Source organism: Aethalodelphis obliquidens, unplaced genomic scaffold, assembly GCF_003676395.1.
Source record: "Aethalodelphis obliquidens isolate GAN/ISIS:26980383/991018 unplaced genomic scaffold, ASM367639v1 scaffold6, whole genome shotgun sequence".
Taxonomy (NCBI): domain Eukaryota; kingdom Metazoa; phylum Chordata; class Mammalia; order Artiodactyla; family Delphinidae; genus Aethalodelphis; species Aethalodelphis obliquidens.
In genome coordinates this window covers 45,392,886-45,406,075 of record NW_020837950.1, presented here as the reverse complement: position 1 = coordinate 45,406,075, position 13,190 = coordinate 45,392,886, and the positions used below count along the sequence as shown (strand labels likewise).

General features: G+C 35.7%; 1 protein-coding gene across 1 annotated transcript in view; it reads left to right on the top strand.

The window, feature by feature from the left end:
* The window catches only part of COL25A1 (collagen type XXV alpha 1 chain), a 453,889-nt gene that overhangs the window by 252,178 nt on the left and 188,521 nt on the right, over positions 1 to 13,190 (top strand). Inside the window, exons 3-4 of the mRNA XM_027103483.1 lie at positions 174 to 218; positions 2,245 to 2,252. Coding sequence (XP_026959284.1) covers positions 174 to 218; positions 2,245 to 2,252 — 53 coding nt within the window. The remainder of the gene's footprint in view (positions 1 to 173; positions 219 to 2,244; positions 2,253 to 13,190) is intronic.

Below are 13,190 nucleotides of genomic sequence, written 5' to 3'. Positions count from 1 at the left end.
GCTTTTATAATTAAATGAAGCTTAACAGTTATGCTGAAATGCCAGAGGCAGAGTTGGCCTTTACAAATCTCTGGTCCTTTTCATGTTAGTTAAAAACAGTGACAAGATATATAGAAATCATTTACTAGCCATTTTGGAACCAAAAATTCCAAAAACTGTTCTTTTTATTTCAGGCCCTCCGGGGAAACGAGGTAAAAGGGGCCGAAGAGGAGAATCTGGTAAGTCTCTCTTTCAGCTGTTCTGTGTCATTCATGTTCTGGCTAGGTTCCCACATCTGTTCCTCCTAATTAGTAATTATATTGTTCTGTTGGCTGTTGTGTGCATGTGCGCATGCGTGTGTGTGTGTGTGTTTGTGAGATGTTTATATCTTCTCTGCTACACATAGCATTTTTTTTTACCTTCTTATTTCCATCAAACAGTAGGAAGGAGAAGTTTGCAAAATATTATTAATTACAGTTTACTAACCCCTGGCCCCAATTTGGGCTTATTTACTGTGTCAAGTTAAATCTGCCCTTTCAGTGTACAGCAGAGGGTTTCTTAGCCACATGCAGTATGACAGCATCACCCATCTTTCCACCTACATAGGTGGTCAGTCAATGCACACTCTCTGCGGAAACATCTGCCTTGGGACACTGGGGCACATGTCCTGGAAACCTGATTATGATTTTATCCAACTGGTAAAATTTTGTCATGCTTTAACTCTCATTCTTTTCACAATTTAAGAATTTTTATTCCTCTTGTATAACCATAGAATTTTAGTGATGACAGGAACTTTAGTAATCAATCCAGAGTTTTCATTTTATAGTTGAGGAAATGGCGACCCAGAGCAGTCAGGTGTTTCAGCCAAAGCCATGCAATTTGTTATGAGCAGAACTAGAAGCACAACCAGTTGTCCTGACACCCATTTTAGTGATTTTTGTTTTGTTTTGTTTTTTGCTTTCAGGCCAAATCCCTATATGCAAATTCAAATAAAAACTTTTTTTTTCTGAAATCAAGATATTCAAATGAGTGTGTTCACTTATGGTTTTACTAGTTTTATAAAGTCTAAGCCTCCAAAAATGTAAATGTAAATGTGAAGTCTTAACAGGACATCAATTCTTCCTTGCAAGATAAGAGGAAGGTAATTTAAGGTTTGATTTTAGTGTACTAAGAAATGCTATTTTCCAGCATTTTCTACAAGTGTTTATTAATATTAAAAACAATCTACTAAGGGTTAAAAATAGAAATACTAACCTATCAAAAAGAGCAGACGGCAGATTGATTTTTTTTGTCTCATTTCCTCTCCCTTTTGGAAATATGATGTCAAAGTAAAAAGGGTTTTATGAAAACATAGCTGCTTAATTCCTTTAAGAGAATTATCAAAAGTTATTTTTAAACCTCATTCACTCTAAGTAACTGGAAAATTGTATAGGTATCCCTTTCATTGAGTGCAAAGTTTTATAATAGAGGATGCTTTAGAAATGTTTTTGAGGAAAAAGAAATGATAAAACATTGGTGGACCCAAATAATCACTGAATTGATCTTTGTGTTGAAAGAAAGAAAGAGGATTAGGAAAAAATAGTGAAAATTTTGTACTTATGCAGTTTTACAGAAAATATAAAAATCAATTCCCAACTTCTGGGCTACTGAGAACTGGTGCTTTCATTGAACATATGGTGTGCGAGATATTGAAATTTTCTTAGACTTTGCCTGTGTTTTGATGAGAATACATAGTTTTAAAGAAACTTACATAAATATCAGGACTTAGTCTTTTGTATACTGACAATACTACTGAAAGATAAACATTCTTAGAGCAAATAGCAGGTATCTTTCTGATTTAGCCATTTTACCAAACTCAAGAAATTTATATATCAATTGTCTACAACTGGTCTATCATAAATGACTAACGCTCTTCCTAATTCATATTTTATCTAAATTTTTAGGTGTATAAATTAGACAGTCTTTTCTTAAAATATATGAACTTCTGAGTAATTCATAAACAGTCCTCAGGGAATATTCTGTGAAATTTTACATAAAATTTTGTGTGCACATAGATGTAAATACATTTTTCTGATATGGTCTCATAATAGGTTCATGATCTAAAAAATGACTGAGAGGCACTAAATTCTTAAGTGATTTCTATGTCTCTTGTATTGTGCTGATGATTATTATGATGTTCTAATCTTTTATTAAATCTTACTATTTGTATATTCACTAATTTGTCTCTCTCTTTTTCTTATTCTGTCTACTCTCCCCCCACCATAGGTCCTCCTGTAAGTATATTTGCTGCATTCTGGCTCCTCTACGTTAATCAAATCACGTATGTTAAAACTGTTAAAACATCAAAATATACTCTATATTTCGATTAGAAAAATATTGCTGACCTTTTTAAGAGTATTTAACTGTGGGACATTAGTTTTTAAGTGTACTGTTTTGTGATCATGTGATATGTAGGAGTGCAATATGTGTCAATTAAAAAAAAACTTTTATTTCTAATACGATCACAAACCAATTACTGTCTTGGGAATTTTGGAATAACTTATGAAGCTCCTGATATTAAATGCTTTTCCTGAAATACTGAGGTTTCTTTGCGAGCAAACCCTCAAGCTCTTTCACACTTCTTTTTTCATTCGTTTAAGCTTGTATCTGAAATATTTGCATTTGCCAGTTCACGAAATGTAGATGGCAACATGATCGTGGAAGTGATACCCCCGGTGGGCTTGGTTCAGCGCTCTTTCCATAAGCAACACTCCCTTTGAAGTGCCTTGGAGTTTTGCCTGCATAAAGAGCTTGAGTTGGAGCCCTTGGAGAGTTGCACTTTCTTTTTTCTTTCCTTGTGTAGGTCATGGCTGCAGCATTCCAGCCTGCTTTGTACTCACAGGAACAGATTATCTTGTCAGCTTTGAGCTAGATGTGTTTTTGAGTAATATCCTGGGTATCTGTCGTCTGACCCCGGTGCCGTACTGTGCTCTGTACGTTTACGGTAGCAATGATCATTGCCCTGGAGATATTTTCTCATCCCGAATAGTCGGTTTGCTCCAGGGTTCATAGACTCTGCATTGGCAACTTCTCTAACAGGCCAGCATGGTCCAGGGAGAGGGGCTTAGCATATACTCGTTTACTTTATTCACAGGAAGCATTGGCTTCCAAATATCTTTTGCAGTCTTCCTGCCACGTTCAAGGACGGAACATAAATCATGTTAGAAATGACTTTGCTTCTGTAACTGACTTCAGCTCTTGCTTAATGCTAGGCAGATGGCATGCCCCAGGTCTAAGAGCCTTATTCTTTGGCTTCATATTTGACTGTCTTTAAAACTAGAAACAAACCACTGCTACCCAAAGGAAACTCTGGAGATTACATCCAGAATAGAGCGTTCAAGGCTTCTTTTTGTGGAGGTAAGTATTAGGCAGGCCAAGAGGCAGTTAAATCTCATTTCTGCCTTATGATATTGAGGATTCTAGTATTTCCTGTTTGGTCCTTCACAAGTTTAGACACCCATATTGGGCTCTTGCTTTCAGGGGGCCATCTATTAGTTCAGGTTCTCCACCTAGAACATTTCAATTGTTTTTTCCTTTTCTTATTATATACTAAAAAAGAGGACTAATATGTTTTAAGCCCCTGTGTATGGCAGGCAGTATTCTAGGCACTTTACATACGTTTATTTTGTCTCTGATGCTACCATCCCCATTCATGTCTCTAAACATTACCATTGTCAACAAGGAAACTGAGGCTCATAGAGGTTAATTATCAATGGCTGTACAGCTAAAGAGGGTTTGCAAAGTTGGAATTCAGTTAGATATGTCTGACTGTAAATGCTTTCTGCTTACCACGTTATCCTTCTTCCTTGAAATTGTAAGTATATTATAATATGGCTCATTGTTACACAGGTTTGGCTAGCCATGGGTCAAATTGTATTTCTTATTGAAATATAGTTGATTTACAATATTATATTAGTTTCAGGGGTACAACATAGTGATTCGATATCAAATTATATTTCTTGATATAAATAATTACATATAATAAAAGCATAACCAAAAAATGTAAAATGGCTAATCTATACAATAAGCATTAATACTATGGCATCTCAGATGGATTTTAAAGAAGTTATAATGTGTTTAGCAAATTGCATCAGATCCAAGAAATAAGGTATATGTAATTATGAGGTTTTCTTTTGTGTGTTATTTTCGTTTTGTTTTTAAATTTTTACTGGCGTATAGTTGATTTACAATGTTGTGTTAGTTTCTGCTGTACAGCAAAGTGAATCAGTTATACATATACATATATCCACACTTTTTTTATACTGACTAAAAGATAACTCGAGTTAAGTTGCTCACATTTGATAAGATAAAAAACCATTGAATATGAAAAAGAGAAAAAATATATATATTCATTGTGCTACCTTTGCTAATACAATGGAGTCTTACTGTAAGTACTTGGGACTCCGTATCATGGGAGCCCTTAGGGGTGAAATACCTTGTAATGAAATCCTCTTAAGCCTCCAATTTCTAAACCCCCATATATGATTTTCAAGGTAGTGTATTTGCTTTTCATCAAATTTTCCTTTAGAGTAGGTGGCTTGATAAAATATTTCCATTATATTTCTTTTGTTGTTGTTGTTATACAGCAGGTTCTTATTAGTTATCCATTTTATACATATTAATGTATATATGTCAATCCCAATCTCTCAATTCATCACACCACCACCCGTACCCCCCCACTGTCCCCCCTTGGTATCCATACGTTTGTTCTCTACCTCTGTGTCTCTATTTCTTCCCTGCAAACTGGTTCATCTGTACCGTTCTTCTAGGTTCCACATGTATGCATTCATATACGATATATGTTTTTCTCTTTCTGACTTACTTCACTCTGTGTGACAGTCTCTAGATCCATCCAAGTCTCTACAAATGACCCAATTTCATTCTTTTTATGGCTGAGTAATATTCCCTTGTATATATGTACCACATCTTCTTTATCCATTCATCTGTCGATGGGCATTTAGGTTGCTTCCATGACCTGGTTATTGTAAATAGGGCTGCAGTGAACATTGGGGTGCCTGTGTCTTTTTGAATTATGGTTTTATCTGGGTATATGCCCAGTAGTGGGATTGCTGGGTCATATGGTAACTCTATTTTTAGTTTTTTAAGAAAGCTCCATACTGTTCTGCATAGTGGCTGTATCAATTTACGTTCCCACCAACAGCGGAAGAGGGTTCCCTTTTCTCCACATCCTCTCCAGCACTGTTTGTAGATTTTCTGATGATGCCCATTCTAACTAGTGTGAGGTGATACCTCATGTAGTTTTGATTTGCATTTCTCTAATAATTAGTGATGTTGATCAGCTTTTCATGTGCTTCTTGGCCATCTGCATGTCTTCTTTGGAGAAATGTCTATTTAGGTCTTCTGCCCATTTTTGGATTGGGTTGTTTGTTTTTTTAATATTGAGCTACATGAGCTGTTTATATATTTTGGAGATTAATCCTTTGTTGATTTGTTTGCAAATATTTTCTCCCATTCTGAGGGTTGTCTTTTCGTCTTGTTTATGGTTTCCTTTGCTGTGCAAAAGGTTTTAAGTTTCATTAGGACCCATTTGTTTACTTTTGTTTTTATTTCCATTATTATAGGAGGTGGATCAAAAAAGATCTTGCTGTGATTTATGTCAAAGAATGTTCCTCCTATGTTTTCCTCTAAGAGTTTTATAGTGCCCAGTCTTACATTTAGGTCTCTAATCCATTTTGAGTTTATTTTTGTGTATGGTGTTAGGGAGTGTTCTAACTTCATTCTTTTACATGTAGCTGTCCAGTTTTCCCAGCACCACTTATTGCATAAACTGTCTTATCTCCATTGTATATCCTTGCCTCTTTTGTCATAGATTAGTTGACCATAGGTGCATGAGTTTATCTCTGGGATTTCTATCCTGTTCCATTGATCTATATTTCTGTTTTTGTGCCAGTACCATATTTTCTTGATTACTGTAGCTTTGTATTATAGTCTGAAGTCACGGAGTCTGATTCCTCTAGCTCCATTTTTTTCCCTCAAGACTGCTTTGGCTATTTGGGGTCTTTGTGTCTCCATACAAATTTTAAGATTTTTTGTTCTAGTTCTGTAAAAAACGCGATTGGTAATTTGATAGATATTGCATTGGATCTGTAGATGGCTTTTGGCAATATAGTCATTTTCACAATATTGATTCTTCCAATACAAGAACATGGTATATCTCTCCATCTGTTTGTATCATCTTTAATTTCTTTCACCAGTGTCTTACAGTTTTCTGCATACAGGTATTTTGTCTCCCTAGGTAGGTTTATTCCTAGGTATTTTATTCTTTTTGCTGCAGTTATAAATGGGAGTGTTTCCTTAATTTCTGTTTCCTTATTAATTTTCTGTTTGGATGATCTGTCCATTGGTGTAAGTGAGGTGTTAAAGTCCCCCACTATTATTGTGTTACTGTCAATTTCCTCTTTTATAGCTGTTAGCAGTTGCCTTATGTATTGAGGTGCTCCTATGTTGAGTGCATGTATATTTATAATTGTTGTCTCTTCTTCTTGGATTGATCCCTTGATCATTATGTAGTGTCCTTCCTTGTCTCTTGTAACATACTTCATTTTAAGGTCTATTTTATCTGATATGAGTATTGCTACTCCAGCTTTCTTTTGATTTCCTTTTGCATGGAGTATCTTTTTCCATCCCCTCACTTTCAGTCTGTATGTGTCTCTAGGTCTGAAATGAGTCTCTTGTAGACAGCATATATATGAGTCTTGTTTTTGTGTCCATTCAACGAGCCTGTGTCTTTTGGTTGGAGCATTGAATCCATTCACGTTTAAGGTAATTATCGATATTTTTGTTCCTATTACCATTTTCTTAATTGTTTTGGGTTTGTTTTTGTAGATCCTTTTCTTCTCTTGTGTTTCCCACTTAGAGAGGTTCCTTTAGCATTTGTTGTAAAGGTGGTTTGGTGGTGCTGAATTCTCTTAGCTTTCACTTGTCTGTAAAGCTTTTGATTTCTCCGTCAAATCTGAATGAGATCCTTTCTGGGTAGAGTAATCTTGGTTGTAGGTTCTTCCCTTTCATCACTTTAAATATCTGATGCCACTCCCTTCTGGCTTGTAGAGTTTCTGCTGAGAAATCAGCTGTTAACCTTATGGCAGTTCCCTTGTATGTTATTTGTTGTTTTTCCCTTGTCTTCAATAATTTTTCTTTGTCTTTAATTTTTGTCAATTGGATTACTATGTGTCTCAGCATGTTTCTCCTTTGGTTTATCCTGCCTGGGACTCTCTATGCTTCCTGGACTTGGGTGGCTATTTTCTTTCCCATGTTAGGGAAGTTTTTGACTATAATCTCTTCAGATATTTTCTTGGGTGCTTTCTCTCTCTCTTCTCCTTCTGGGACCCCTATAATGTGAATGTTGTTGTGTTTAATGTTGTCCCAGAGGTCTCTTAGGCTGTCTTCATTTCTCTTCATTCTTTTTCCTTTATTCTGTTCCGTGGCAATGAATTCCACCATTCTGTCTTCCAGATCACTTATCCATTTTTCTGCCTCAGTTATTCTGCTATTGATTCCTTCCAGTGTATTTTTCATTTCAGTTATTGTATTGTTCATCTCTCTCTTTTTTTTCTCTCTCTTTTTTTGTTCTTTAATTCTTATAGGTGTTTGTTCTTTAATTCTTCTAGGTCTTTGTTAAACATTTCTTGCAACTTCTCTATCTTTTCCTACATTCTTTTTCTGAGGTCCTGGATCACCCTCACTATGATTATTCTGAGTTCTTTTTCTGGAAGATTTCCTATCTCCACTTCATTTAGTTGATTTTCTGGGGTTTTATCCTATTCCTTCACCTGGTACATAGCCCTCTGCCTTTTCCTCTTGTTTATCTTTCTGTGAATGTGGTTTTTGTTCCACAAGCTGCATGATTGTAGTTCTTCTTGCTTCTGCTGTCTGTCCTCTGGTGGATGAGGCTACCTCTATCTTTCTTGCATCTGAAGAAAATGGATGAACAGTGGCATTATTATGATTAAATGGATTGATCAATTTTATATTTATTTAGATACAGTATCCAATGATTGACAATTGTAACTTGCAGTGACCATACTCCTCCTATTTTTAGCATCATTTAATGTTTTGCATATTTTTCCTTCCATTTCTTTTCCATAAACTGAAATCTGAATGTTTCTATAAAGTTATTTTTAGAACATTTTATTTCACAAATTCTGTGTTCAATGAAAAATATTTATCTCAACAAATAAGAAATTGGATAAAATATCAAGACTTACGTGGCGAGTTTAATGGTAATTGCCCATGCCTCCATTCCGTAAATTTAATGTAAATCACAAAGGTAGTCAGAGAAGGTAAATCGCCTTGCTACTGATGAGCAATCCATGGCATAGAATCTATATGAAGTAAATCCCTCCAGCTTCCTTCTACCATGAGCCTCTGTGGTCCTGTGGTTTCACAAGTACAGGAAGATTGTGATGTGTAACCTTGTGTCCTGAAGTGTATTTTCTTTATTTTTTTAACATCTTTATTGGAGTATAATTGCTTTCCAATGGTGTGTTAGTTTCTGCTGTATAACAAAGTGAATCAGCTATACATATACATATATCCCCATATCTCCTCCCTGTTGCATCTCCTCCCCACCTTCCCTATGCCACCCATCTAGGTGGTCACAAAGCACCGAGCTGATCTCCCTGTGCCATGCGGCTGCTTCCCACTAGCTATCTGTTTTACATTTGGTAGTGTATATATGTCCATGCCACTCTCTCACTTCATCCCAGCTTACCCTTCCCCCTCCCTGTGTCCTCAAGTCCACTCTCTATGTCTGCATCTTTATTCCTGTCTTGCCCCTAGGTTCTTCAGAACCTTTTTTTTTTTTTTTTTAGATTATATATATATGTTTTACTATACGGTATCTATTTTTCTCTTTCTGATGTACTTCACTCTGTATGACAGTCTCTAGGTCCATCCACCTCACTACAAATAACTCAATTTCGTTCATTTTTATGGGTGAATAATATTCCACTGTGTATATGTGCCACATCTTCTTTATCCATTCATCTGTTGATGGACACTTAGGTTGCTTCCATGTCCTGGCTATTGTAAATAGTGTTGCAATGAACATTGTGGTACATGACTCTTTTTGAATTATGGTTTTCTCAGGGTATATGCCCAGTAGTGGGATTGCTGAGTCATACGGTAGCTCTACTTTTAGTTTTTTAAGGAACCTCCATACTGTTGTTCACCATAGTGGCTGTATCAATTTACATTCCCACCAACAGAGCAAGAGGGTTCCCTTTTCTCCACACCCTCTCCAGCATTTACTGTAGACTTTTTGATGATGGCCATTCTGACTGGTGTGAGGTGACACCTCACTGTAGTTTTGATTTTCATTTCTCTAATGATTAGTGATGTTGAGCATCCTTTCATGTGTTTGTTGGCAATCTGAATATCTTGTTTGGAGAAATATCTATTTAGGTCTTCTGCCCATTTTGGAATTGGGTTGTTGGTTTTTTTGTTATTGAGCTGCATGAGCTGCTTATAAATGTTGGAGATTAATTCTTTGTCAGTTGCTTCATTTGCAAGTATTTTCTCCCGTTCTGCAGATTGACTTTTTGCCTTGTTTATCTTTTCATTTTCTGTGCAAAAGCTTTTAAGTTCCGTTAGGTCCCATTTGTTTATTTTTGCTTTTATTTCCATTTCTCTAGGAGGTGGGTAAAAACGGATCTTGCTGTGATTTATGTCATGGAGTGTTCTGCCTATGCTTTCCTCTAAGAGTTTTATAGTTTCTGGCCTTACATTTAGGTCTTTAGTCCATTTTGCATTAATTTTTGTGTATGGTGTTAGGGAGTGTTCTAATTTCATTCTTTCACGTGTAGCTGTCCAGTTTTCCCAGCACCACTTATTGAAGATGCTGTCTTTTCTCCATTGTATATTCTTGCCTCCTTTATCAAAAATAAGATGACCATATGTGCATGGGTTTATGTGTGGGCTTTCTATCTTGTTCCATTGATCTATATTTCTGTTTTTTGTGCCACTACCATACTGTCTTGATTAGTATAGCTTTGAGTTATAGTCTGAAGTCCAGGAGCCTGATTCCTCCACCTCCTTATTTCTTTCTCAAGATTGCTTTGGCTATTTGGGGTCTTTTGTGTTTCCATACAAATTGTGAAATTTTTTGTTCTAGTTCTGTGAAAAATGCCATTTGTAGTTTGACAGGGATTGCATTGAATCTGTAGATTGCTTTGGGTAGTATAGTCATTTTCACAATGTTGATTCTTCCAATCCAAGAACATGGTATATCTCTCCATCTATTTGTATCATCTTTAATTTCCTTCATCAGTATCTTATCGTTTTCTGCATACAGGTCTTTTGTCTCCTTATGTAGGTTTATTCCTAGATATTTCTATTGTTTACATTGCAACAGCAATGGTAAATTGGAACGTTTTCTTCATTTCTCTTTCAGATTTTTAATCATTAGTGTGTAGGAATGCAAGAGATTTCTGTGCATTAATTTTGTATCCTGCTACTTTATCAAATTCATTGATTAGCTCTAGTAGTTTTCTGGTAGCATCTTTAGGATTCTCTATGTATAGCATCATGTCATCTGCAAACAGTGACAGCTGTACTTGTTTTTTTCCAATTTGGATTCCTTTATTTGTTTTTCTTCTCTGATTGCTGTGGCTAAAACTTCCAAAACAATGTTGAGTAATAGTGGTGAGAGTGGGCAACCTTGTCTTGTTCCTGATCTTAGTGGAAATGGCTTCAGTTTTTCACCATTGACGGTGATGTTGGCTGGGGGTTTGTTATATATGGCCTTTATTATGTTGAGATAAGTTCCCTCTATGTCTACTTTCTGGAGGTTTTATTTGTTGTTGTTTGTTTGTTTGTTTTTTCTTTTTTCTGGAGGGTTTTTTCATAAATCAGTGTTGAATTTTGTTGAAAGCTTTTTCTGCATCTATTGAGATGATCATATGGTTTTTATTCTTCAATTTGTTAATATGATGTATCACATTGATTAGTTTGCATATATTAAAGAATCCTTGCATTCCTGGGATAAAGCCCACTTGATCATGGTGTATAATCCTTTAAATGTGCTGTTGGATTCTGTTTGCTAGTATTTTGTTGAGGAGTTTTTCATCTATGTTCATCAATGATATTGGCTTGTAGTTTTTTTCTTTGTGACATCTTTGTTTGGTTTTGGTATCAGGGTGATGGTGGCCTCCTAGAATGAGTTTGGGAGTGTTCTTCCCTCTGCTATATTTTGGAAGAGTTTGAGAAGGATAGATGTTAGCTCTTCTCTAAATGTTTGAGAGAATTCTCCTGTGAAGCCATCTGGTCCTGGACTTTTGTTTGTTGGAAGATTTTAATCACAGTCTCAATTTCAGTGCTTGTGATTGGTCTGTTTATATTTTCTATTTCTTCCTGGTTCAGTCTCAGAAGGTCATGCTTTTCTAAGAGTTTGCCCATTTCTTCCAAGTTGTCCATTTTATTGGTATACAGTTGCTTGTAGTAATCTCTCATGATCCTTTGTATTTCTGCAGTATCAGTTGTTACTTCTCCTTTTTCATTTCTAATTCTATTGATTTGAGTCCTCTCCCTTTTTTTCTTGATGAGTCTTGCTAATGGCTTATCAAATTAGTTTATTTTCTAGAAGAACCAGCTTTTAGTTTTATTGATCTTTGCTATCATTTCCTTTATTTCTTTTGCATTTATTTCTGATCTGTTGTTTCTGATTTCTTCTGCTAAGTTTGGGGTTTTTTTGTTCTTCTTTCTCTAATTGCTTTACGTGTAAGGTTAGGTTGTTTATTTCAGATGTTTCTTGAGGTAGGCTTGTATTGCTATAAACTTCCGTCTTTGAACTGCTTTTGCAGCATCCCATAAGTTTTGGGTCGTCGTGTTTTCATTGTCATTTGTTTCTAGGTATTTTTTAACTTCCTGTTTGATTGCTTCAGTGATCTCTTGGTTATTAAGTAGTGTATTGTTTAGCCTTTTTGTGTTTGTATTTTTTACAGATTTTTTCCTGTAATTGATACTTAGTCTCATAGCATTGTGGTCGGAAAAGATACTTGATTCAATTTCAATTTTCTTAAGTTTACCAACGCTTGATTTCTGACCCAAGATATGATCTATTCTGGAGAATGTTCCATGAACACTTGCTCAAGGGCTGATGTGTATTTTCTTGCCACTCACTTTGACTTTGTTGTGAAATGTGCTCATTGGTGCAAAGACAGGATTAGGGCACTCATCACAACAAACAAACAAATGAAAGATTGGTTTTCCTGGAGGGACATTGGCAGATCTCTTTTGTCACTAAGAGTAACGTTTTTTCATTGCCCTTCTTCAGTAGCACTCTCAAGTAACATTAAAGGGGTGGGGGGGGAGAAACACTTCATAATAAAATTTAATTTAGACGCCTTACATTTACATCTTCATTTGATATATTTTGGAAAACTTGGCGGTATCACACTAGAATTATTTGTGGCTAGAGTGTTACTTTTGTCAGTTTCTGTATCTTGCATATTGAGATCATGTATAATTTAAAACTTGAAATACTACTTGAATTAGATCCCACATATCGATTTACTCTTTAGGAAGCTGTTCAGCTTGTTTCTCAGCCTTATCCATTTTGACAAAAAGATATTGCTACCACAGGATTCTTTGCTATAAACAGCCACAATGTAGCAATTTTATGATAATGTATGTAATTTATTTTGATGTGAATATCAGGTGCTTTTTTCTATTTTCTTTCTCATGAAAGTGATATGTATTAAAACACTGCTCTAAAGAAATCCATGCAAGTGCTTTGAGCGCCTAGCTTGGATTTTACAAATGTATTTGCTTGAGTGATTTGCCTGACCATTGTGTTACCTGATTCCAGATGGCGTGAAATTGTACCTTCTATTTTGGATATCTCAAAAACACATTCGTGTTTCAATAGGAAGCAAATAGTATGATCAACATTTACAAAATAACTTCAGCATTTTTAGTTGTAGTAAATTGTGCACTCGTTTTGACCTTTTTTTAGAGTCAATAGGGGATGGCCTCTCTTTGTCCTTTCGTCCCCAAGGTAGGTGCCATTCTACTATTCACAGGTTACAGAATCAAACAAGTCCCGTAACCATATCCAGAACAGACTCAGGAGATCTGTTTTAACTGGCTTTTTTATTTGTATCAGTCTATCGAACCCTATAATTGTGCTTGACTGACAGAGATATGATGTTATT